The sequence below is a fragment of the Camelus bactrianus genome, chromosome 34 (genome assembly GCF_048773025.1).
Source record: "Camelus bactrianus isolate YW-2024 breed Bactrian camel chromosome 34, ASM4877302v1, whole genome shotgun sequence".
Taxonomy (NCBI): Eukaryota; Metazoa; Chordata; class Mammalia; order Artiodactyla; family Camelidae; genus Camelus; species Camelus bactrianus.
The window spans coordinates 3408325-3432913 of NC_133572.1; the positions used below are offsets into that span (position 1 = coordinate 3408325).

Here is a 24589-nt window from a genome sequence, read left to right on the forward strand (position 1 = left end):
ACGAGTGGGTGTTTGCTAGTGATGTCCAGCCCCTCTATGTCAGGGCTGGTATTGTGGGAATTCTTCAGCCTTTCCTGGGAGGTTGCAAGACAGCTGCTCCAGTTCCAGGCATCCTATACATTTTCAAGGCAGGACTAGAAGGGAAACAGAGAAGAAGCATCTTCCCAGAGCCCTGGGTAGAGTCCTGCTCAGGGCACACTGGCCAGAAGGATGTCACATGGCCACCCCGACTGCAGAGAGGCTGAGCAAGAGACTGTCTCACCTGGAGGTGGGCATGTTGCTGACCCCAGCACAAGCGGTCTCCGTAGCCAGGCAACATCAGCGCCCGTGGTGGGTGAGCCTCGGCCGACCCCGCTCTCCTCTCCTGAGAAGCAACGATGTCTAGCTTTGCCTCGTCTCCTCTTTCTGCACCAATCTCTTTGTACAATGACCTTGATGCCTCTCATGATTACAAAAGAAGAAAATGCTCATTCTGGAGCCTTGGGGAATTCAGGAAAAAGACAGAGAGCAAAATTATAATCTCACACCCCAGAGATAATGAAAAATGTCAACATTCTGGGATATTTCCTTCCTGAAAATTCCCCACACATATGTAAACAATATGCTATTATATATTTCGTATGGTACCATGCTTTTCCACTCACTATTGTGTTTTCCCACACTGTTAAACTTTTTCAAAGTCATAATTATTTTTTATTATTTTTATCTTATTTTTTTACCTTCCCCCACCCGCCCCGATCTCCAAAGTAACACAAGCTAGTTGTGAAACATTCATGTTTATGAGCATCTGCAATATTCTCGCCTCAGGAGAAAACCACTATGAGCAGCCAGGAGTTTTATCAGAATTTATGTAACTATGCCATGTTGTTGGGTATTCAGGATGCTTCCATCACCGCAGATAACACGGTGATGGATAGCTCTGCATGTAGATTCTATTCATGTTTCGGGCTATTTCCTTTGTGTAGATTCCTAGAAGTGGGATTACTGGGCCAAAGGGTAAAAACACTTTCAGAGCTCCTCCTGCGTGTTGCCAAATTGCTTTCTGGAAGAGCTGTACCATTTATACTCTGACCAGCATTTTGTGAGCATGGCCGTCTTGCCCCAGCCTCACCAGGATTTCTGAGCCTCGTTCAGACCTTTTGCAAGAAAGCTATGGGTCTTAGCGGAAAGCGTCGCGGTCAGACGTCTGACTAACTCTAGCTAGTAGTCAGAAGTTCTGGTTTTAAGTCCTGACTCCATCATAGCGTGTGTGTGTGACCTTGAGCAAGTAACTGTGCTTCTCAGTTTGGTTAAAAAATATCATGTACTGTCATGGACACTAAATGTTAAGGAAACTGCATTGCCAGAGAAACCCTAATCTTGGCCAAGAAAAGTATGATTTTTAAAAATTCCTAAGTAATCCTCATATCTCTGAGCCCGTGGTGGCTGAAGCTGTGTGCCTTCTCCAGTGGCTCTCTCAGGCGTGGCCAGTAAAAATTCACTTTTCATACCAAGGATCTATCTCTAGCAAATACCTCCCAACACATAGCAACAATAACACTAACTGCTTTCTGTGTACCGGATATTTTCCAGATGTTACCATTTTTGACCCTCATAGTTGCCCTACCAAAATGAAACACGAGTCCTGCTTTGCAGATGAGGAAACTGAAACTTCATTTGAGAAACTTAAAGCTGGTTTCTTGAACTTACTGGTTATTTCCGACGTTAGAGCCTGGTTATTTACTCCACGGAGCCGCTGACTGCTAGTACCTTTGTCTGTATTCGCTCACCCGAGTTCCGGTGGTACAGACGGCCTACCAAGGATTCCAGGGGCAAGAGGGACAAAAACGAAGTCCTCTGCAGCCACAGTGCCTGGAAGTGGTCTTGCCCACTGACAGGCAAACGAAATTCAACACACAGCAACACAAAACACTGATTCAGCTTTCCTTAAAAAAAAATGGAAGTTATAATCTCCTAACAAAGTCCACAGGTAGGTAGTTTTCAGGTAAGTTGGCAGGAGGGGTGTTTTTGGCTGGGAGAAGGGAGCCCAGAGTAATTTCTGACTCACCTTGAGCCACGTATTGTAAGTTGCTGCACATGCCAGCTCTTTTCGGGTCTGTGGATTCTCACTGGCTCCAGCCATTGTCCTTCATGACTGTGGGGCACAGGATGCTGGTCCCAATTTCCATCACCTGGTTTGCCCTCCAAAACCCAAGAAGATTCATCTCCAAGGTGCCTCCTGATTAACCTGGACTCCTCTGTCCACCCATGGACTGCATAGCCTCTCCGTGCTTATATATGTAAAAGTAATTATGAGTGAATGTGTGGAAACCCAAATACAGATAGCAAGTGAAGTTGTTACCAAAGAATCACCATAGATTTCTTTTCAGAATTACCCTGTGGCACCTGACATGGGCACTTAACCCATATCCTGTTTTCTCCAGCTGTTCCGAAAGATGTTTCTCAGAACGGTGGAGAAGGAAGGGACTGGTGATCATCCGGTCCAACCCCTCATTTTTTGAGTGAGACCCAGAGAGGGGAAATGACTTGTCTGAGTGTTCATAGCTGATCAGTGTCACAGCAAGGCGTAGAACCCAGGCCAGGACCCATTAAGAACCCCAAACATGCCCAGGATGGCAATTTATGCACTGACTCATCTAATTTCTTTCCCAGCGCTAACCATGTTGTCGGTTTGTATTGATTTGGGGCCATAACGAGTTCTGTCACCTTATTACCTGCGTAAAAATGGGCAGCACTTACTCGTTTAAAAAATTTCCAGAACTTTTAGTTAGAAGTTTTGACAAGGGAGCTGACATTTTAATATTTTAAGATTTGCCATACAAAGTCCACACTTACCCTAATTACACTTTACTGTTTTGCAGACTCTGATCATATTGTATCCCTGCCTTTTTTGTTTTTCAGGACTCGTCTTTTAAGTCTTTTAAAACTTGGGGCAAGCTCTGGCTTGACCTCAAAGAATCATGGAATTATAAAGCCAGGGAGGACCTTCAGGACTTGATACAACTGTTTTCTGGTGTTGGTTAAGTGTCCTTCCTCATAAACTTTACAAGAGAAACTTTAATTAGGGCACTTATAATGCAATTTTTGGTACAAAAATGGCTTTGGATACAGTTTTCATGAAGACAGCTCCTGCAGAGGGTGACGGGCATCTGCACGAAGTTGTCTTCTGGAAATGGTCCCTTTGCTTCTCCCCGTTTACGTCGTCTTCCTGGTGAGGCTGATGACTGTTACAGGATGGGGCTTATTTCTAAGAATTCTAATTCTATAGTAACTGTATCCCCATCTATAGCACCAAAACTAGCTGAGCACACAGAATGCGCTTCGTGAATGTTTCCTGGATGCATAGACTAAATGAGCAGATGCGGCCCAGTGGGCGGGGTGCATCCTTCTTTATGGTAAGGAGGGTGCGAAATAGGCAGAAATAACACGCTAATTCCAGAAACAGCAGCAAGGATAGCATTCCAGTAAAGAGTAGAAAAGACTGGCTTCCGGCTGTCATCTGCCAAAGCTGGTCCAGGAAGGAGGGCAGCAATGACGATCATTTCTCAGAAAATGTGTGTGTCCAGGCACAGATGCGCTTGCCCCGGGAAACGAAACCACACAAAGGTGCAGAGGCCAAGGGTCCTGCTAGCTGGACCCCTTCCCTTACCCCAGCCTTCCCTCTTCCCAGCCCTGCTCAGCAGCCGTGCACCCTGCAGCAGGGTCCTGATTCCAAGAATCTTTGGAACTCGGGGAGGGCCTGAGTCATTAGGACAGAAGGAAAGAGAGGTGGTACCTGGTGGCCTTGACAGACACACTGTGGAGGGAACTTGGCTAGTTACAGCTTCTCCCCTTCCTTGTTAATGAAAAGAGGCAGATGCGGGGCATGCGGGAAGCTAGAAACTTCAGAAATGATGGGTGCAAACTCTTGGGAGCACTTCCAGGAAGTCTCCAAAGCGCTCTTCGGGGCGCGCGCCTGCTGGGGTGAAGAAGCTGTCAACAGAAACGAGCGCGACGGCGGCTGGCGTCGGGAGGCCGGCGAACAGAGCTCGTGTATTCAGTTTAGTGGAGTCTGAGTGAGCTTCAGGTCCCTTTTGTCGGTGTTTAGTTAGCACGGGCTGTTCAATTTAGTGGTGATTGTTCCTGAAGTTTCCTTCTGTGCGTAGGGCATCAATTTGCCCTCCTGAAGGCGATCGCGGTCATGCTGTCATCTTAAGGCAAACAATCAAGCATAAAAATCGTGCAACAACCTGCACTGACTCCGAAGGAAGCCTCGGAGGTTGAGCCAACCCACTGCGGAGCACAGTGAGCCGCAGCCTCTGGTGCTTGGGGTGGGATTTCCTTGGATCAGTTCAGATGGGAAATGTTGAACTCCTCCCATTTATCTGCATTTAGTGAATGATGGCTGGTGCTCATTCCTTCCTCCTTCCACTGGCAGGGAGATTGGGGAAGTTAGGGGTCGCATTGAACTTGAGGCTCTGGAGAGGGGAGAGTGAAAGGGAAGGAGAGGGCCAGCGCTCTGGTTCAAAGAGGAAGTTTGAGCTCATTATGACATAATTATAGGGAATAGGGGGTGGGGAGGGCAGCGCCAGCACACCACCCCAGACGCTCACACCTGGGAACCAGATGTAGTTCTTCTGAGGTCTGAAAAGCAGTTTTGTCCCTACATAGTTAGTTAGAGGTGGCCTCAAGTAACTGAACCCTCTGGGCCCCAGGTTCATCAAAATGAGGGGATTATTCATTCTCTGGCCAGGCCTGGGGGGGGGGGGTTGTAAGCGATACCTGCCCGGGCTGCGCCCCCAGGTGAATGATTCAGGGATGCTTCTACATTCAGGATGCAGGAATGATTCAGGAGGAACCCAGGCATCAGCATTGTGAAAAAGCCCCGCAGGGGATTCTCCAGTGGGGAGACCCCCATCCGGGCAGACCTCGATGAGCTCTGTGGTCTCAGACAGCTGCCACTTTCAAAAGTTAGTGCTTTGGTCAATAGATAGACAGGCGAACTAGTTTGTCAGGGACTTACTTCTCAAGGCATACATGTAGAAATGGGCTGCTTTTACAGCTGAGGATGGGCAAGGATGCTCTTTTTGAAAACCCTGCAGAGCCTCAGTTTAAACTTGGGCCCTTTAGTTACATGCGTTCTTGTTTCCATAGAGAACACTCACACGAATAAGCTTCAGGTGCCTCTGAACAATGATGGGGCAGAAAAGCGTGCCTGGTTTAAGAAAGGCTTGATAATTCACAAATAAGGAAGCTCCAGAAATCATTCTCTAGTCCACCCACCACCCAATCATCTCTCCACTCAACAGCGTTTACTGAGCACCTCTAACGCCAGTCCTGTGCTGGGCCAGAGATTGTTCCAAGTGGGCACCTGGTGGGGAGACTTTACACAGCAGAGGAAGCCACGTGTCAGTGCCGGAGGGAACATTTCTCCTGCTCTGATATGGTGAGTGTTGCCCCAGTGAAGATGGCACACGGCTGCCTTCGGCAACCCCACGGGCATCTCTGCCCCTAGACTTTCCAAACAGCACCAGCTAAAGCCCAAGAAGTACCTGCTGTGTGTCAGGCTTCGTGTTGCCCGTGTTCAGTTTCACATGATGCTCCCAGCAACGCTAGGAAGCAGGCTGGATTATTGTTTCCGTAAGTGAGGAGCTAGGCTTAGAGAGGCTCGTCAACTTGTCCAAGAAGCCAAGAAGTGGGAGCTGGAATGCCCACCAGGACTGCGACCCCCTAGGCGATACGTGTGTCAGTTCCCACAGCCCAGCACGGCTGCCCGGTTCCTCCATTCTGCCTGCACTCAGCCCTGCCTCCCCTCCAGGATCCAGGTCAAGGTGCGCAGGCGCTGCTGAGCCTCCGCTGACCACTCAGGTCCCCCGGGCGGGCCCCTCCCCGCCCCTCCCCTCCCCTCCCCTCCCGTCTGTCTGCTGGCACTGGGTCAGACCCTGTCCTGGGCGTTGTCCCTCAGCGTTACTCAGTGTCTGTGTGGAGGACCGACTTCTCATGTCACAGGCTCATTCCCTGTGTGTATCACCGACCCCTCGAGGGGCTGAACTCCGCTTTATGCTTCCCTCCACCATACCCAGCTCGGAGCGGGACCTGGTGAAGACCCCACACCTGCTTTATGACTGATGGCAAAGTCAGTAAATGGATTGATAAATAGTCAAGGTTCCTGCTTTCAGAGAAGGAATCAACCAAGTCCCCAGATGCGCCCTCGCTGCGGATGAACTGGGCATGTCCGCTGAGCACTTGTGCCCAGGTGGGAGCTTGCCAAGCATCCTCTCTAAGCATTTCATCTTCTTCTTCTTTTTTTTTTTTTTTTAAAGGGCTCATATGAGCAAAAAGTGATTTGAATCGGGCAACGCCAAACTGGACGTGGTCAGGGGCCCTCCTCACCGGTTGGTTTTAAGCGGCCCCTGCCCGTGCCTCCCCATCCTGAAAAATCAAAGGCACAGGTGTTGCAGCCCTTGTTTTCTGAAAGCTGTGGTTTCTATCACAAATGAGATCGCAGGAACTCTGAATAGACAAACGTGGACACGGAGGCCCAGAGGATGAAACAGATCAGCCCACGTCACACAGTCAGTGGTGGGGCCGGGGCTGGAACCCGGGCCTCCTTGCAGGACAGAGGCTCTTTGCTCTCTGCAGTGCGGGGCGACCGAGGGCTGTCTCCACTGGGCGTGCGTGTGGGCAGCTCACCTGGGCTCCGACTGTGGACTCTGCTGGGTTGTTGGCCTGACTTACCGTGTCTTCCTGGCCCCGGACCACAGGGAGCACTTCACTGCATGCTCCCACCTGGCCAAGGGAAGGACAAGCTGACAGATCCGCCCAGTGGGATTTCTGCATCTTCTCAGCTCTGCTGTGGCCGTCTGTGTGCTCGTGATGCCGGGGAGCGGACTTCTGTAGGGAAAACAGGAGACCAGGGGTCTAGTCCCATCCTCTGCTGTTGGTGAGATGCGTGGTGAGGGCAAGCTCCTCAATGCAACATCTCTTCTGTGCCCGGTGGTGGATCCGTGTCAGACAGGTTCTAAGGTTACTCTAGGCTCCATGCGTTTCATCCCAGTAGCAAATAATTGTCTTTCTCTCCTCATTCTTTGATTTTATTGAACGAGGTAAAGTGGAAAAGTGTGCTAGAATGTCGAGTATATATGAGAAGGCGGATCACTGAATGGCGTCCACTGGCCACGGCTTGTATGAGCATCTCTGCATCCCCAGGAGGGTTATGAGGGACATGTCCTGCCTCACTGTGCATCCAGCACGTGCTAAACTTTTCAGGTGTGTTTATTAATTTCATTCATAGGACAACCTTGTGAGGAGGGGAGTGAATCCAAGGATTGCGTTCATTTTATAGACAGAGAAATGGCGTCTAAGGCAGGTTAAGTGAGCTGTCCAAGGCTGTGGAGCCAGGAAGAGGTGTGGTGTGGTGTGTCCCTGGAGGCTCTGCCCTGGGCCCCTGAACCCCAGCCTCTCCTCGGGCAGGGATGGCTGTGACACTGCCTAGCGTCCTCCCTGGAGGCCAGACGATGCTGAGCACAGAGTAGCCCAGAGTCAGACAACAACCTGTGGTGGTTGAGCTGAACGGAAAAGATGCCTGCTGTGGGTCAACCCTCTGGCTGGAGAAGCTTCCAGAACAGGTGCCCAAGGCAGCTCCGGGGAACGTCCTGAAGAAGCTGAGAGCGGAGGCAGTGCTCTGGGCATGCGCTGTCTCGAGGGGAGACGGAGGATCCTGGTCTCGTGGGGTCCCCCAGCCCAAGGATTCGGTGTCCTGATGATTCCTAGAACTGTTGGCCGAAAGAGAAAAGCTTACGATAAACCACAGCGTGGGACGAAAGGTGACCGGAACCACGGGGTTGGCCTGATGTTTATCTCGCGGGCCAGCCAGTCACCAGCCTTTCACCGGCGGAGTGGGGCTTTCCCCACCAGCTTCCTCTCCGGTGACTCACAGCCACTGCTCAGGGACGGGAGGAAACGAGGGCCGTGCTGGAGGGAGGCCAGAGGGGTCTTAGAACCACTGGCCTGTCTGCCGGCCGGACTGGGAACCCAGCAGCCCCCTTCCCAGGGCCCAGGGCCCGGAGATGGGTTAGCAACCCACGGTTTACGCACCTCCCTCGTTGGCCGTTTTATTCTCAGCAAACCCAACAGGGCTCACTCTGCACCCTCATTAATACCACTCCTGTCTAACTGCTTTTCCTGCCCACCCCCGCAGACTCCAGGTACCGTCCTCAGTTCGTTTATTCTTCCAGGGCGAATATTTTAGCAGCCCTAGGGCCCTTCCTCCGCAAGCCTCTCCGTCCCGTCTGCTCCGGTGAGTCCCTTTTTCCTCTATGACTTCAAATGTGTTCTGATTTAAAGCAGCATTTGCCGGGCAGGTGACTGTCCCCCTCTCAGGACTGCGAGCTCTTTCTAGGCAAGGACTGCCGTCTACTCATTCCTAAAATCAGCGTCCAGGTCCTAGCTCTCAGTTGGCATCCAGTGGATTTTAATCATCATGATTAAGGAAGTGACCACAAGGGGGCAGTACCAGCGGGGCTGACGATGGGTGGTCGGGACTCCATGTGGGAGACCCTTCAGGGCAGAGAAAACAGGTGTGAAACCAATGAAAAGAACTTAGCCAGCAGAGCAAACAACAAGGTGGGATGTGGCAGGAAAGCTGGGTGCTGCGCTGGCTCCCGGGGCAGGAGGAGGGCAGCGCTGCTCTGCGGTGGCGTCCCCGCAGCTGCGCTTTCCCACGCCCCAGCTTTGTCCTGCCCTTGAGAGGCTGAAGGGCGACCCGCAGAATCCTAGCAGCCGTGGCCTGCTGGGCGCTGAGATTATGAGTGACTAATGGGGTGATTTTTTTCACTTCCTGAGTTTTCTCCATTTTCGACCACGAACGTGTTTTGATTTGACCGTCTCAAGGCAATGAACGTAAACAGTATTCTTTGAAAATGGAATGAAGATGTTAAGATTACGGAGATAAGAACAACTTCCGGGGAAAGTTCTGGAGGGGCCCACCGGCTGCGAGGGGGTGGGTGGGGGCCGGAGGTGGGGCGCTGACCTGGGTGTCAGAAGATGAGAGATGCTCGTGGGAGGGGGCAGGGAGGGTCTCCTGGAGTTTCCTCATCTCTCTTCAGTCCTAGTCACCTGCCCCCACGCTGCTCCTTCGGCCCAGAAACGCTTACCTGACGCCCTGATGTGAAGTTGCTCACAGCCCATCTGTCCCCCCACCATCTGGTCAGCTCTGGGGAACCCACTGCCTTATCCGGCCTGGGGATGGGGACCAGGTTTGAGGGTTGGTGGGGGTGGACGCTGCTCCGAGTGCATTTCTGCCTCATCTGGGTCTCCAGTGAGAGTCCATTAAGAACTTTGGGCCAAGCGAGGTGGTGCGGTAACTGGCCGCCGGCTTGTGGAACCCCAGCAGCGCCGGCATCTGGGGCTGGGTTGTTCCTTGTGGCCGGGGGCTGGCCGGGGGCTGTGCTGTGCATCGTGGGGCATTGTAGCGCCCCGGCGCCACCCGGGGACGTCCGGCCTGAGACATGCGGTCATCCTGACAGCATCCAGGAGGGAGGGCCTCAGCCAGCCCACTTCCTGGACCCCCACGGGGTCTGCTGTAACCACAGCTAGCCCTGACTTGGGGGAGTTTCCTTGAGGGGGTGAAATAGGCAGCCACCGCTGAGGGAATGGCTCTCGGCTGGGAGGACTTGGATGTCTGGCAACATCTGAAGACATTTTGATCTTCACAAATCGGGGGGCAGTGCGACCACATCAAGTGAGTGGAGGCCGGGGTGCTCAGGGGTAGAGTGCGTGCTCAGCATGCACGAGGTCCTGAGTTCAATCCCCAGTCCCTCCATTAAAAAGAAAAAGGAAAAGGAAGAAAAGAGTATATAGTATTCAGAACCCAGCATTGCTTGACTGAAGGCGCACCGTAATCTCCCCTAGAGGCTGCGTGGGGACGCAGAAGAGGGTGCGGGCTCGGGTGCGGGAAGCGCGGTGGGGGGGCTGCCGGGCTGGTGGCAGAGGCGCAGGAAAGGGGAAGGGGTCTCGTTCTGGTTGTGCCATCCTGGCTGAGAACCTTAGGATCCCTGGCCTCCTTCTTCGTCTTTTTACTTATAAAAAGGTTTTTTTTTTTTTTTTAATTTTTATTTCATAGCGTCTCTCTTAGCTCCAGTGCTCCACAAGGCTGTCATCTTGCTAGATGAGTGCTTTGCAATATCTCCGTTGCCTGGGGCGTGTGTTACAGGCCAACTCCAGAGCTCTCCTGGGCCTCTGGGCCGGGCTCTGCTGGTGCGGCTTGGGAAGCTACACTTGAACACCCTCATGGGTGATTTTTTTAAAAAGGTTTTAAAATTTATTTACTTAAAGGATTAGGTCCCAGGGATTGAACCCAGGACCTTGTGCATGCTGAGCACACGCTCTACCCCTGAGCTATACCTTCCCCAATTAATTTTTATTTTTTTTTAATGCAAGTTTGTAAGAAGATGGGGGTCTATCTCTGCCTTGTTCACTCCCACATCCCCCAAACCTAGCCCCATGGCAGCCCGGAGCCTGGGAGCCCAAGATCGATTTCCTGATGAGTAAAGAAGTGAGTGCGTGCGACAGTCCGAGGAATGTGGATGACCGGTCTGGTCTACGGTAGCTTCGTCCTCCTTTCTGGACCAAACTCCCCTTTTGTGAAAAGATGAAGTGACCCACACGACTGCCTCCTGCCTTAATAATCCACCGCACCAGGAAGTGATGCTTTCTGCTTCCACGTCGCCCTGCCTCCTTGAGAGGAGAAGAAGAAACAAGAAAATCGACCACAACCCAGGGAAGTGTTGTCGGTTTTAATAGGAGGGGTGGAGTCCAACAGTTTAAGGAACGTATAAAAAGACCTTTTACTTTTTGCTGGAACATGATATGATTTGTGCATAGCACATACATATTAAAAAAAATAGGAGCATCAATTTTTACAAGCACAGGACTGAGCAAAGTCCAAGTTTTCCCCCCCACTAGACCCAAGCTTGAGGACAGTTGTGCACTGGGACCCAGCCTGAGGTACTTACTTGATTTATAGAAAGGGAAAGCCACGTAAGGACACAGGTGTCTGAACGCTGGACTTCCAGCAGTTCAGTGAGGTATACGAACATGGTTCTGCGCTGGCGGTCTGGGTGCTGGACCAGATCTGGGGTCTGTTCTGGGCGTGTTCGCTCCCTCCTCCTGCTCTGGGAGGAGGAAATGCCGGCTCAGAGGCAAGCACAGTGGGAAAGCTCTACCTGTCCTTCTGGCCCTGAGCCAATCACGCCTCCCTCGGGAGGCAGCAGAATGAGCTGGCCGGGTTCTTGCCGGGAGGAGGTGGGGGGCAGCTGCTAGAGAGCCACGCTGCAGGCGCAGGACCCAGAGACCTGGGGGAGGAGCACTGCGGGGGGAAGACGTAGGTGTCTTCGAGCTCGTGTGCACGTGAAAAGGGACAAAGGGGAGGGAGGGCAGAGGGGGCATTCCCGTGTCTTGGAGCCCAGCGACCGCCTGTGGTTTGCACCAGTGGCCGTGGCACAAAGTGGGCAAAGACAGTGGACGCCCAACCCCGGGAGGAAAGGGAAGCAAAGCTTGTGGCCTGTTATGTTTCCTTCCTCCCTCGGGGCTCGCCCAGAATGAGAGTGTGAAGGATCTGAGGTCCAGGACAAGAAAGGGCCGGAGCCAGCCCGGGAATAGGACGGGGCTGGGAGAGAATGTCAGGCCGGGCTATTGGCCATGTGTCTGAGGGAGAGAGGTCTGTGGCCGGGATCGGAGGACCAGAGAAAATCTCCTCTTTCTTAAGCAGACAGCAGCCCGACTTGGGCCCTGGAGTGTGCGCTGCAGGTGTGGCGGGACGTGGTGGCAGAGGGGAGGCTGTGAGGGCTGACGGCAGGGTATTCATTACAAGAAGATATGCTGCTTTGCGACGGAGGCTCCGACCTGCCTGGAAAGTGGGGAGGGAAGGGGGTTAGAAGGCAGCAAACGCAGAGCACCGTCAAGAGCAGGGCCAAGCGGGGGGTTTGCTGCTCCTCCGAGGTCCCTCTGCTGCCCTGGGGCTGGGGTGCAGATTCTACGCAGGCTCTCAGCTAACACCTTCCCAGCCGGGGGCCGTCTTCCAGGGGTGCACGTGTGCCACTCTCTTCTTCATCGTTTGCTCTTGAAGAGGGAATAAGGCAGCTTCCCCCCCGGACCCCCCCCCCCCCCACTTTGCAGGGAGCTGCTAGAGAAGCTTCAGGATGGAAGGGAGGCCAATTAGCGACGGAAGTCCATAAACCAGGGACATAGCTCAGGATGTGGGGGAGGGAGGGAGGACCCAAGGCGTCTCAGGACACTCTCGGCAGGAAGGTGGGGTTCACTCTTGTCCCCCTGCTTATGCGGCCTTGTCTGCAGCCTTTCAGACCTGACGGGGCTGACGGGTGGGCGTGGGGCCCAGACGGCGATCGGACGGGAGAGGGCTCCGCACACCTGCACGCGGACACAGCGGCAGGAGAGGGTCCGAGGAGGCGCTTGCCGGTCTCGCTCTGTTCCTGCCCTGAGCCCGCCTCTGTGGCGGGACTGACTTCCCCCAAGTCTGAGTCACCCAGCGGTCAGAGAGGAGGCCCTTGGGAGACTTCCCTTGGATGGGAAGGTTTTTAAAGGGTCGGGGACACACCCCTGCCTCGGAGGTGATCATCAGCGTGTGCAGCCCCTCGTCCAGCCCGGGCCCTAGTACCAGTGAGATCAGACGCCCAGCGGCTGGTAGGGACGCCAGCCGCAGACGGCGCCAAGGGAGGACTGACCATCAGGCCTTTCTGACTCGGCGTATTTCAGAGCCTCTCCTTTCCACTCCCAGCATGAAAAATGGGAGTAGACATTTAGGGACAGTCCTCGTCAGGGTTTGGACACTTTTATGAGCCTCTAAGGAGCTGCAGGAAAGACCTCGCCATCGGAGCCCTGCGAGTCTCTTTAGAAGAGCGCCCTCTGACGCCGAGGTGGTCACGACCTGGAAGAAGGGACCGGCTGCTTTGGGACCTAAGGCTTTCTTCTCCCTCCCAGATCTCGGTCCCTCTGCACCCCCAGCCCTCCTACACGCCCACCCCGTCCCACCGGGAACTGACGCGCAGCCCAAGCTCTGAGCGCGTCCGTTTCTGATGGAGCCTGTTAAAGAGGGTGCACTGGGGCGAGACCTCCCGAGAAACAGTCAGCTGCGCCCCTGCCTCCAAGCGGACCCACACTTGGACTATTCGCAACAGTGAGGATGGACCAATGTCCTCCCGCTTCTGCTTCACCAAGACCCCAGCCCCAGCCAGTTTCTGCCCAAGGCTTGACCACACCCTCTCTTATCCTGAGCCCTTACTGCCCTGCCGTCCCACCCTCGCTCACCTGGGTATGGCCCCCCCACCCCAGCCCCTTCTGCCCAGCACACGCCTTCCCGATGTTTGCCGGCAGAGGAGGCGGCCAGTAGGGTGTCCCTTGGAATCGCCAACCTCCATCTTCAGCTCAGCTCGGATCTGTCTACAGATGACATGAAGGCACTTGTCGGGGGCGAGGGCTTGTCTTGCAGGCTGGGGCCCCCGAGAGTCGCAGAGGGCGCCAGCCCGTTTTGTGACTCAGTGGTTCACGTATGCCGACAGACAGTATTCGGCTCTGCCATGGCTGTCTCTGGTTTCAGGAACATTCCAATGGTTCCGGAATCTGCGGGTTCCAGGCAGACAACATTTACGGTCTCTCGGGGAGCCTCTGCTTTAAATACTCTCAAAGGACGGGAGGCAGGAATACACAGCACAGCAAGGAGCTGCTTCAGCCTGACCGCTCAATTTCACGGGATTATCACTCCTCGCTGACTGCAGGGGGTCAGAGGGGGTAAAGGTTGGAGGTCACGGCGCCCATTCGACTGCATCCAGGCACCAGCGCGTGTGGAAGACGAGGACGGCTGGGAAGGAAGTGAGGGTATCAGGTGAGAACTTGGGTGCGTTTCCTGGACGGAGCTGGAGAGGAATTAGCATCTGTCGTCCAAAGCCTCTCCGTTTCCTCCGTGCCCTAGTTTGTACCCCTCATCCCTCGCCAGAGAGGTTGCCATTATTAGGATCCTTGTCATCCGGGGTTAAAATAAGCCCTGGTTCACTGTGAGGAAAAGTTATGGGCAGGCAGCCTGGCCCCGGCGTGGTTTTGGAGCCACGCGCAGCACTGGGTCCTCCAGGCAGAGGACTGCTCCCCGTGGGACACCCACTCCCTTCCACTGCTTCTAGCCCACGACGCTGCTCTGCTCCATCCCTCCAGGAAGGGGAGCCCTCCTCCCCAGCTCCCCTGGCAGGGCGTCTCAGTGTCCCCGGAGCCCTCACCGGCAGGATGCCAGGAGTGCCTGCTCTCTCTTTCTGGCTTGCAGCTGAATCTTACTCCCCGTCACCTTGCCCTCTCTGCACCAAGAGGGCAGCTGCTCCCTGCCCCCCATGCAACCCCTGCAGTCAGCGGCCTCTGAAGGGAAAGGTGATTGGAAAGAGGCAGCATGGGGGCCCGCATCAATCCTGCTGCTTTGACAGGTGACATTCTTGCAGGCAGATTCCTGCAGCGAGGACACTGGGAGAAAGAGACCTGCTTTTCTGAGATGCCTTTGCTCCGATGCTGTCGACCAGGATGTGTGGCTGTACCTCAACACACACGTGCCTCCTCCCTGCTTTTCCTGTCCCCAAGGTCACATTCCACAGGTGCCATCTCTATCTTCTTTCCTCAGGCGAGGTCAGAGCGTGGGATCAGTTGCCATTCTGGAATACTGGCTGCAACCCCACACTCAGGTGGGTCGCACACCATGGGGTCCGGCCGCCAAGGGGACTGACCCTGGTCTCCCCAAGCACCAGAAGAGCCCAACCCAGGAGTCACGGGGAGAGGGGACAACTGTTAACTTGTGCAAAATTCCAACAGAAAAGCTGCCTCCCTTCAGGGCCCTTATATCCTGGGAAGGAAGTGAGTGACAGTCATGACCGGGGACACCTTGCTGCCCCGCTTCACCCGTCCGTATTTGCTCAGTGCGATGTACGTGCCTCGGTACAGGGCTGACTCGTAGGCGTTGTAATTATTGGGCAGGAGGGTTTCTCTGAACTTGCATTCCTCCTGGAAGCTGGGCTGTGAGAGAAACAGACAGAGGATCAGCGATAACCAAGGCATGGCGGTCCCCTGGCCGCGAGCTGCTCCTTCCCGTCCTCAGACCACCGCCAGGAGAGCTCAGCCATCCTGGAGGCAGAGGTGGGAAGGGCCACAGGAAGCGACTTCAGGGCTGTCGTGGCCCCCCCTCCCCTCCCCTCCTTCACGATGAGGAAGCCCCGGCCCAGCGTCAGGGGTGGGCTGTCTGTGTCACGTGGGTGGAGGGGTGTCTGCGGACTTCCAGTCCCGGCACCTGCTACTAAGCACCGCGATGCTATTCCATTCAGAGAAAGAACCAGGAAAGGACGAAAGAAGCTGTTTCCTCAAGTCCACTGCCTAGTGGGGCAGGACTGAGGGCCAGGTTCCACTTAGCAGCTCCCGGGTGTGACTGTGGCACCTCCTCCCCACCAGCCTCCGGCCCCTGCTCTGCAAACCGCGTGGTGGGGGAGCAGCGGGGCGGGCGGGCGGGCGGTCAGTGGAGGGCGGAGACGGGCGGCTTTCTAAGCCCTTCCCAGCGCGTCTGTTTAACACGGTGACTCTCTCCCCACTTACGCTCTGTCATCGTCTTTCCCAGTTTAAGGACCAAGTTGGCTGCCCTGAAGGAGCCCATCCTTGGTTTTGACTGGGAGCCCAGAAGGTTCCAGTGCCCACCCCCTCCCTGGCCTCAGCAGTCACGGCTCTGCGGGGACGGGCAGGAACAGAGACGGTTACGGAACAGAGGAGCAGCGATTTTTACGGGAGAAGAACCTGGTTCCCGCTGTGACAGGCGGTGCCGTGCAGTCTGGGGCTGGTGATGAATCGCACCCTTCAGAGCGGGTCGTGTGAGGACCACCTGTTCAGAGAAGGAGGGCTGGACTTCCCGTCACACATCAGCAAGTTCTCTCCCAATAAATCACCCAAGTCCTCCTTTCCTCCGAGAAAAGCGGGCCCTTTGCCCCCCCCAGCCCACCCGGGTCCCTGCCCCGAGGGAGGTGGGAGGGCTTTCCGTGCCTCAGATGCGGGAAGCTCCATGGGAGCCGGGAGACCTGGGAGCTAGTCTTTAAAGAAACACAGAATGAAACCGAGAGAAATAGGCAGCGTATAATATCCGACTCCTTCCTGCTGAGTGAGGCCACCGGCTATAAAAAACCCGCTCAATGGCTGGGCGGCTGGGCCAGAGATGGCACCTGCCCTTCTCGAAAGGCTCGTACTATGTGCTCCTGGCCCAGCCGGCAGTGGGGTGGATGAGAGCCTCTTCCTGTTGGGAACGGACAGTGATGAGCTGGCTGCTCGGGGCTCTGACTCCCGGGCCCTTCGAGTGTCGCAGTGCCGCAGCACTGGGACAGGGCACGGTCCCCACAGGCTGTGTCTTGATGGGCACGTGATGCGGGATGAATGATTCTCCAACAGGGACCACACTGACACCCACGGACGCCCGGGAGTGAGTGGGGGGCAGCGTGGCCTGGGGAGCCCTTTGCCCGCTGCTGGGTGAATGCCTCCACCCTATGCCTCGCGGGCCCCTGGGTTCCTGTTTACAGAGCCGCCTCATGTGAAGGTCATTTGCTTGAGATGAACATGAAACTTCCACATCAACCGGCTTCTGAACACCACGCGGGGAGTTTTGCCTTCACGAGTTTTCATTTTTCTTGTTATGGCTCAGGAAATAGTTATAGAACAGTTAAAGGAAGGAACACAGACAAAGGAAGGAATGCCCTGAAGCAGGGAAAAGAAACGAATCGAAGTAGGCAAAGAGTTTACGAAGATTCACTTCTTACTGAACCGGGCAAATGATTTCCCCTCCTAAGCCTGGCTCCCTCACCTGTGAAGTGGGAGCAGTGAGAGCAATTATGCCATAGAACTGGGCTGAGCATTAATTGAAGTAATTCACAGAAAGTCCTTGGCCCAATGCCGGGCAGGGAGTGAAATAAGAAATAATTGGTATCACCGTAATTATTCTTCTCCAACTGATCCACGAATGACTTGAAATCACAGGCCCTCAAAGACGCTGGCTTAGCTGGGATCACCCTTCCTGCAGAGCTGCTGTGGGCTACGGGACAACTCAGCTGCCAAACCCTGCTTTTACTGCCCAAGTGGCAGGAGGCCGGGAGGCTGAGTGAGAGCGCGGGGCCCGGATGGCGGGGCTGCCCCAGCCCCGCACGGCTGGGGCCTCTCGGGGCTGTGGTTTCCATCCCTGTGTGCAGGGTGTCGGGGCAGCTGATGGGCAAATCTCTGGAGCAACAGCATGAAGAGAAAAGGAACTCAGGATGGATGGTAAAAGCTAAGCAGAAATAAAGCTACATGAATTCAAAGTTCAGGGCAGAGCAATGAGCGAAATACAGCCCAGAAGTAAACCCAGGCATGAGCACAAAATAAAAATGGGTCTGAAATGAATATACAAGAAAAGTGGCTTGTTAAATCACTGGGGGTAACACGGTGTTGGAAAAATGATCTTATAAATAATAATAAAAATAATAAAGTTTGATGTATGACTTTATTCCTAACACTAAAATAAATCCCCAAAGGAGTAGATTTCCATGTGAAAAAATGAACCCTGAAAGTCCAGAAAAAATTTTAAAAAAGAGAGAGAGAGCGAGATCTCTCTAAGCAGGACACAAAAAACTAGAAGCCATTTTAAAAAAACCAAAATAAATAAATTAGACTTCTGCTTGGAAAAAATTACCTCAAACAAAATAAAAAAACAAATAACTGGATACAAAATACTTACAATGCATGATATTTTGTAATACATGTTGCCATACATCACATTTTTATGACATATTCAGAATTCTTCACTCACTGAAAAATGGATGTTTGTGAACAGTTCACAGAAAAGGAAATACAAGTAGCGTCTGAATATAAGAAAATATGCCTCACCGAGAAACATAAACCATGAGGGTGAGACCACGTTGTTAATTGTCGGGGGTTGCAAGCAGGACAGGGTTTGCTAAGACACTTTCCCTGGTGAGGGCTCGGGGCTGAGAATTCTCATCTGATGCCCGTTGGTGGGTGTATTGTTATAACCACTATAAAGAGAAAATTTATGATATTTATCAGAATAAAATAATAAATACAGCTTTAACTAGTAATTCCACTTCTAGGAATTTATCTGACTGGCTCACTCCCACTCTTGTACAGAAGTGACCCACTCCGGCATCATTTAAAATAGTGAGAGACCAGAAACCACCCAAGTGTCTGTCGGGAGGGAGACCCCCACCACGGGAGACGCTGAGCCACGGAAAATTGTGAGCCCTTTGTGCACTGACTTGAAATGGTCTCCAAGGCACACTGCTAAGTGAAGAGGCCAGATGCAAACAGTATGTGTAGTTTGCGTGATTTAAAAAAAATGATACCAGTGTGAGCACAGGCATGGGGACCCCGGTTCTTTCTGGGATTAGACCCAAGGGACGGGCAACCGCAGTCACTCTGGGGAGGGCTCTGACACAGCGGTGAGAGTAAGACTGAATTTCCACGGCATATTCTTCTGTGTCTTTTTTCCCCTTAAACCACGTCCACGTGTTACCTAGTCGTCTAAGTAGATTATTGAAGATGGGAAGGGAATTCAGGACGGAAGATGGACCAGGGAATGGAATGAGAGAATCTTCGTATCCGAGACTGATGGTCTCTCCCCTCTCTGCCCGCTGCCTTCCCCTCTAACTTTTTATGTCCCTAGAAAGCAGCCCGCCTGCCAGTTTCCGGGGGAATTCACTTCTGATCTGGACGGTGGTCAAGGGAGCAGTTTCGAGCGTGGTTTGCAAACTCTAGAGAGGTGATCAGATCTTGGGGTGGGGAGCATGGGGAAGAGCTGGGAAAGGGGGAGGAACTGCGCGACTCAGGCTAGGACCTCAGGGCATCTGCCCAGATGCTCTGGTCTAGAACGCGTCCAGTTTAAGAATCCAGGCCTCGCTAAGGTCTGGATCTCCTAAAGCACATTTCATGCGTGGTGATGGTTGTATACACACTGTGCTTCGTTCTCTGCTCATCAGATTTATTTTTAAATTTATTTTAAAAATTTTGGGGGGTGGTAATTAGGTTTATTTATTTGTTTGTTTAATGGAGGTACCGGGGAGTGAACCCAGGACCGTGTGCGTGCTAAGCATGCGCTCTACCACTGAGCTAGACCCTCCCCGCCTTCTGCTCATCAGAGTTTGATGACTCAACCCCTTCTTTTTTTTTTTTTAAATTTCTGACCTCTGTTCCTTTTCTCTAGCCTACCTCACAGTCCTAGCCTTCCCCAGAATTCTGTACAAATTTAAAGTGAGGAAAGAGAAATGGATGCAGTCTGCTGTAGAAACCTCTCCGCCCCTCCCCTGCCCGTTCCTCTCTGCGCCTCCTCCGCCCCATCCTGGGCGTTCAGGTGGCTCCCAGGCGGGTGGCAGGGGGCCAAGGCCATTTCCCCTGAGCTCTCCGCTGCGGCCCGATGCTCCAGGCCGGTGGGGCTTTCCCGCCGCCCACGTGGAGGCCCCCGCTGGTATCAAGACTTAGCCCCTCGATCCATCTCTCCGCGTGGGTCCCTGCGCTCTGCGGCTCACGGCTCAGGAATGCTGGCTCCCTGGCTCACGCCGTGTTAGTAAAAGCAGCTACTGTATATGATTGCTTGAACAAATGAAAATAATTCCACTGGATCACATTTCCCGGGGCTGCCAGGCCCCGAGCTCCAGCGTGACAATGCCTTAAATTCCATGTAGGTCTAATCAGACTTAGGAGGCACCCAGCTCTGAAGCGTCCAGCGCCCATTCTGCAGAGGGGTGGAGGCAGGGGTGCTTCGGCACGAATTACGTCCGGTGGAAACGCCCCTTGGAGCCTGGTGCGGACCAGACATCCACTCCAGCCTCTTGTCTTGCTTCCCTAGGTGGCCCGGACTGAGGGAGGTGTTTTCTTGCCTTTACAAACTTTCCTTCCAGGGCTGCCCTAGACCGCTTGTCCCTGGTACTCCTGGTTGTGAGAGTGCATGGGAGATGGAGGAGCGGGGTGTTGGCTGGATTAAAGGAGGTGGGTGGTGAGAAAACCCCAGAACCCTCCTTGTCCTAAGACGCTCTCCTCCGGCAGCCCCTGGCTGCTGTGATTTCTGTCCTTAGTGAAATAGAGAAATAACACCTCCCGGCTCTGAAGAGGCTGCTGACCCCCGTTCCTCGCACACAGCTGCACTGGCGGTTTAGACGCGTTTGAAGGTGCTTTCACTGGCTTGTGGTGCTTCTCATTCCCGTGTGGCTCTTTGTAGCGGGTGGGCTGCAGACAAAGCCCTGTGTGAGGCTGCCTGCAGGGCTCCCCAGGCTGCTCACTGCTCTGGGGCTCCATCTCCCCGTCTCCCAGCCCCTCCCAGCCCCTCCACTGGGTGCTAACACTAGGGGCCGTTTGTCCCATCCCCCCAGGAACCCGTCTCCCCTAGGGGAGAGGAGCAGCTAACTGAGTGAGGGGACACCTCTGTCCTCCCCTCTGCGGATGAAACGAATGCTGCACTTTGCACGTTGTCACTGTGCTGATGATGATAAGGATGGAGACCCAGTGATAACTGGTAAAACAAGATCACTGAAAAGCGTAACTGAATTCCTGGCAGCCTTTGTCACTACCTGCTTTTAACGGCCAAAGGAGTCTCATAGAACCAATGTCACGTGGAGATCTTTGATATTTTTTTCTTTTAAATTTTAAAAAGGTCAAGGAGATTGGAACTCACTGATTCCTGCCTCGGTCCACATCCGAGAGAGTAGAGGTCCAGGCCCACAGAGGGTCAGAGACTTTGTCCAAAGTCAGCCAGGAGCGGGAGGGCAGGCGGGCAGGCGCTGGGACACCTCGGTCCCATGCATGGAGTCCTGCAGCCACTGGCCCCGTTCCTGCCTCTCCACCCAGTGCGACTGCAGGCCTTCTGCAGGCTGCTGAGAGGGGCTCTTTGGGCTGCTCCTCTGCAGGGAGGGGGTGCTCGCTCCAGCGGAGCCTAGGGTGGCCCCAGCTGCCGCCTGTCCTCTCCATCGCCTTTGCAGACAGCGGTTCAGGGAAAAGGGTGTCTGAGAATCCCAGCCTCTCGCCCGCTTCCTCTCTCAGGGCCCTCACAGCCAGCGTAGCCCCCGAAGGGCCGTGAAGCCTGGTGGGCTCTCGGCCTGCTAGCACCTCAGAGATACCTGGGAAACTTAAGAAAACAGAAGACTAAACAGACTTGTAGGCTCGCATTCCAGCCTCACAGACTAAGCACCTCTGAGGAGGGTCCCCAGACACCTGGGCCTTTAACAAGTTACCAAGGCGATGTGGATGCGAAGGGTCCCCCTGCAAGCCTCACCTCGGGGGGGAGGGGCGCCAGAGCCTGGCGCTGGGCCTGTCTGGACAATAGAAATAGCTCCCCTGTTCTGAGCACCTGCGGCTTGCCAGGAGCTCTGTGGGTGCTTTCTGAGCACGGCCCCCATCCCCGGCATCCCTGGGAGGCGCCTTTGATCCTTACCCTCGCTTTGCAGAGGGGACCCTGGGTCTCCAAGTTCTCAGGTCAATCAGGGCTGAGTGCAGACCTGTCTCAGGCGCTACAGGTCACACCTGCCCGGACGGCCGGCAGCAGAGGTGCGCCTGGTGCGCGGCCCGGACTGAGATCCAGCGCCTGCCCGCCTGCCCTCCTGCTCCTGTCTTCGGAGGCCCCCTAATTTTAATGCATCCCTTGTCTCCACGTAAACCCACCTGGATCAAGAGGTGTTAGTGCTGAAGATGGCGGGCCGAGGCCACCCGGGCACCCCATTTGGGTACTTAACAACCCTTGTCTGTTGCCACAGCCTCCCGGACCCCAGCACCGATCCCAGATCTCCCTGCCCGCTTCCTGACCTGCAGTCTGTCCCCACGCAGAGGCAGGACAGCCCTCCACACCCTCCCCGTAAATAACTCTGCTATTCCTTGATGTTGGCTCAGAGACCTTCCTTTTTTGTCTTCTGATTTCTGTCAGAAGAACTCCCAGTGTCTTCACCTTCCTAGGGATGATTTCCCAGCCCATATTTTGGAATAAGTCAAGTCATGGGCCGAGAGACCCAGGAATGAGGTGGACCGAGAGAGCAGGGGTTTTGGTAAAAGTGCTTAGAAGTTGGAGAGCTGAACCAAAGTGCTGGTGTTGGCCCCCCCGGGGGCAGCTGTGATGGGGAGAAGGAAGGGGGTGGGGACTGGCGCCAGCCAAGGGGCTGTAACAGGGAGGCTGCTTCTCTGGCCCGTGGGATCAGAGATCAGAGGACTTAACCCTTCAAGTAAAATGTCCACATACTAATGAAGTTGAGGAAAAGAGCCTTATTTCTTCTCCTTTTACTGTGCTCTGGGCCGGGGGCTGAGAGGCAGGCCACTTGTCCAGGCCTCTCCAGCTCAGGGAATCTAACCTAACCGTATGCCTGGATGGCAGCTTTCCGCTGGAATGCGGGCTTCCCTGGGACCTAAGAGCCCTCTCAGCCGGGGTTCCTGCCTAATGACAAGGCTCCGGGAGGTCGGATCAGGAAAAACACGGCCCAGAGCAAAGGCCAATGAACTGTGCAGCACACAAAGGGTGAGCGCCTCACTTGCACAGGCCCCTTCCAGGCCCCTCCCCCTCCTTCTACACAAACACTCCGTCTTTGCTCAAGATTTTGCATCATCGTCAACCACATAAGCTTCAGGCCTCACACACGCGCCGCTCCCCGGCCTGGGGGACTCACCGTCGTGTACAGCCTTCCTTTACTGTTCATGGCGACGAAGAGGGCACTTTTCACCCCAAAGAGACTCACCACGCCCCGCTCCACCGTGGAGATCTCCAGCAGGCCTGATAAAGACAGAGGGGTCGCGTTACCACAGGCTGGTGGGAATCAGAGCGGGACAGGACGCTGCAGGTGACCCTCCCGGGGCACTGAGGCCCGTCCCCCGCTCCTGGAAGGTCGGACCCTCCGTCGCCTCCTCCCTGGTCTCACTTGAGGAGATGGACTGCCTGGCTCGGCCAGTCCTGCCCACACACTGCTGAAAACCCAGTGAGTTCTGGCATCGGAGGTAGAGCTCGCCGTGGCCACTGAGGCACCTACCCAGGGTCAGCTGTGAAGCTGGGCGTTCATTGACTTAATCCTATACAGTCCTCGATGTGGGTAAAAAAAGTGAACTCTGATGAGTTTTGTTCAAACTGTATACGCCCCGTGTTTCAACAAACCGCTGCCCATCTAGCCCTGTGACACTGCAGCCACACGAGGCTGCCGGCTTGCCGGGGTCCTGCAGCCCCACCCCCTCGGGGAGAGCCCACCTAGGCTGGTTGGACGGAGGAGGCAAGGAGAAACCAGAAGGGGGGCTTCAGCTGGAAGTTCTGCAAATGACTTATCTTTCCCCCTCAAACGGGGAAGCTAAGTAAAAACCAGCTTGTGTCTGATTTGGTCCAAGCATCCTCACCCATTCTCCCCACCCCGGCTGCATGGCTCCCCAGGCTGGTGGCTCCCGGTGGTCCTGCAAGGCCACGGCTGGGCCCGTGATGCTGACATAGTTAGTGTCTCAGGGGCTCCGTGGGGTGATGGCAGAGGTCACCAGGGTGCTGGGGCCCCGCACATGCAGGGTCAGAGCCAGCCTGGGGGAGGGGGCTGGGCTGACGAGCATCCGAGGGAGAATCACTTTTTCCCCTATTCGTAAGGGGACCCCAAGCACCAGCGCAGGGCCCCTTCATCCTCCATCCCTGCTTGTGCCCCGGCCCCCGGCTTCCCAACTGGCTGCAGCTGGCACTCACTGTAGGGACTCTCCTCGTGGGTCCCGCTGATCCGGCCGTCGGGCGGCACCTGGAGGTGGAAGCCGATGCCCACGTTGCAGTAGAGCCTCCTCTGCCGCTTGAGCCCCACCAGATAGCCGCTCTCCCAGGGGACACCAGCGGTCTCCCCGGCCAGCCCCACGCGAGACCTGGACAGCAGGGCGCCCCAGCCCCTCGAGCCCAGCCGTGTGCTGTTGGCGCGGATGCCCACGGGGGAGGGCTCCACCATACCCACTAGGACGCCGAGGAGGATGAGGGCCCGCAGTGCGCCCCGCAGTCGCCCTGCTCCCCGGGACATAGTGATGAGCGGCCTCTGTCCCAGGGCCATCCACCTTGCCTCTCAGGCACGTGGTCAGAATTAATGGCCCTAAAAATACCGCCCTTCTTGTTTTTCTCTGCTCGGCATGGCGGCAGGGGCTTATTTTTGGAAGGCAGTTGAAGGCTGCTGACATGAAACCAAAGCCTGCTTTGGGCACTCGGGACTGGAGCAGAGGGACCCAGGCTGAGCCGCGGCTGGTAGGGACCATGGCTCAGGGACGCGGTCGAGCTGGCCCGCTTGCTCCGACCCGAGTTGATTATATTTGATTTGACCTATCTTTATAGTTCAGCCGCCCGGCCCTCCCCTCCAGCCATCGGCGCCCTGACGTCACCTGCCCCAGCTCACTTATCCAAGGCTGTAACATTAATCTGCTCTTGGGCCTGGCTGCCTCCCCAGACCCCCATCTCCCTCCCCACGCCCCAGGGATTCTGGGAGCCACTGTCATTCCAACTATGAGGCAGGAATGAAGTGCAGGGAGCATCTCAGAGGGAGGGAGGAGTTGGCTGGGGGCCCAGGGCAAGAGGGAGGCG

The 24589-nt window shown here is 54.9% G+C and overlaps 1 protein-coding gene across 1 annotated transcript; it reads right to left on the bottom strand.

Moving 5' to 3' along the window:
• Positions 1–10761: 10761 nt before the first annotated feature.
• FGF6 (fibroblast growth factor 6) lies at positions 10762–24380 on the bottom strand. Its single transcript, XM_010964701.3, has 3 exons — positions 23723–24380; positions 22683–22786; positions 10762–15042 (listed from the first exon to the last, which is right to left on the bottom strand). The coding sequence occupies exons 1-3, from the start codon at positions 24066–24068 to the stop codon at positions 14866–14868; spliced, it is 627 nt and encodes a 208-aa protein (XP_010963003.1). The 5' UTR covers positions 24069–24380; the 3' UTR covers positions 10762–14865.
• Between the last annotated feature and the right edge of the window lie 209 nt (positions 24381–24589).

Coding starts and splice junctions, on each gene's coding strand:
- FGF6 (XM_010964701.3), bottom strand. CDS start 24,068: ATGGCCCTGGGACAGAGGCCGCTCATCACTATGTCCCGGGGAGCAGGG. Junction 22,787..23,722: donor CCACGAGGAGAGTCCCTACA/GTGAGTGCCAGC, acceptor TGTCTTTATCAG/GCCTGCTGGAGATCTCCACG. Junction 15,043..22,682: donor AAGGAAGGCTGTACACGACG/GTGAGTCCCCCA, acceptor TTTCTCTCACAG/CCCAGCTTCCAGGAGGAATG.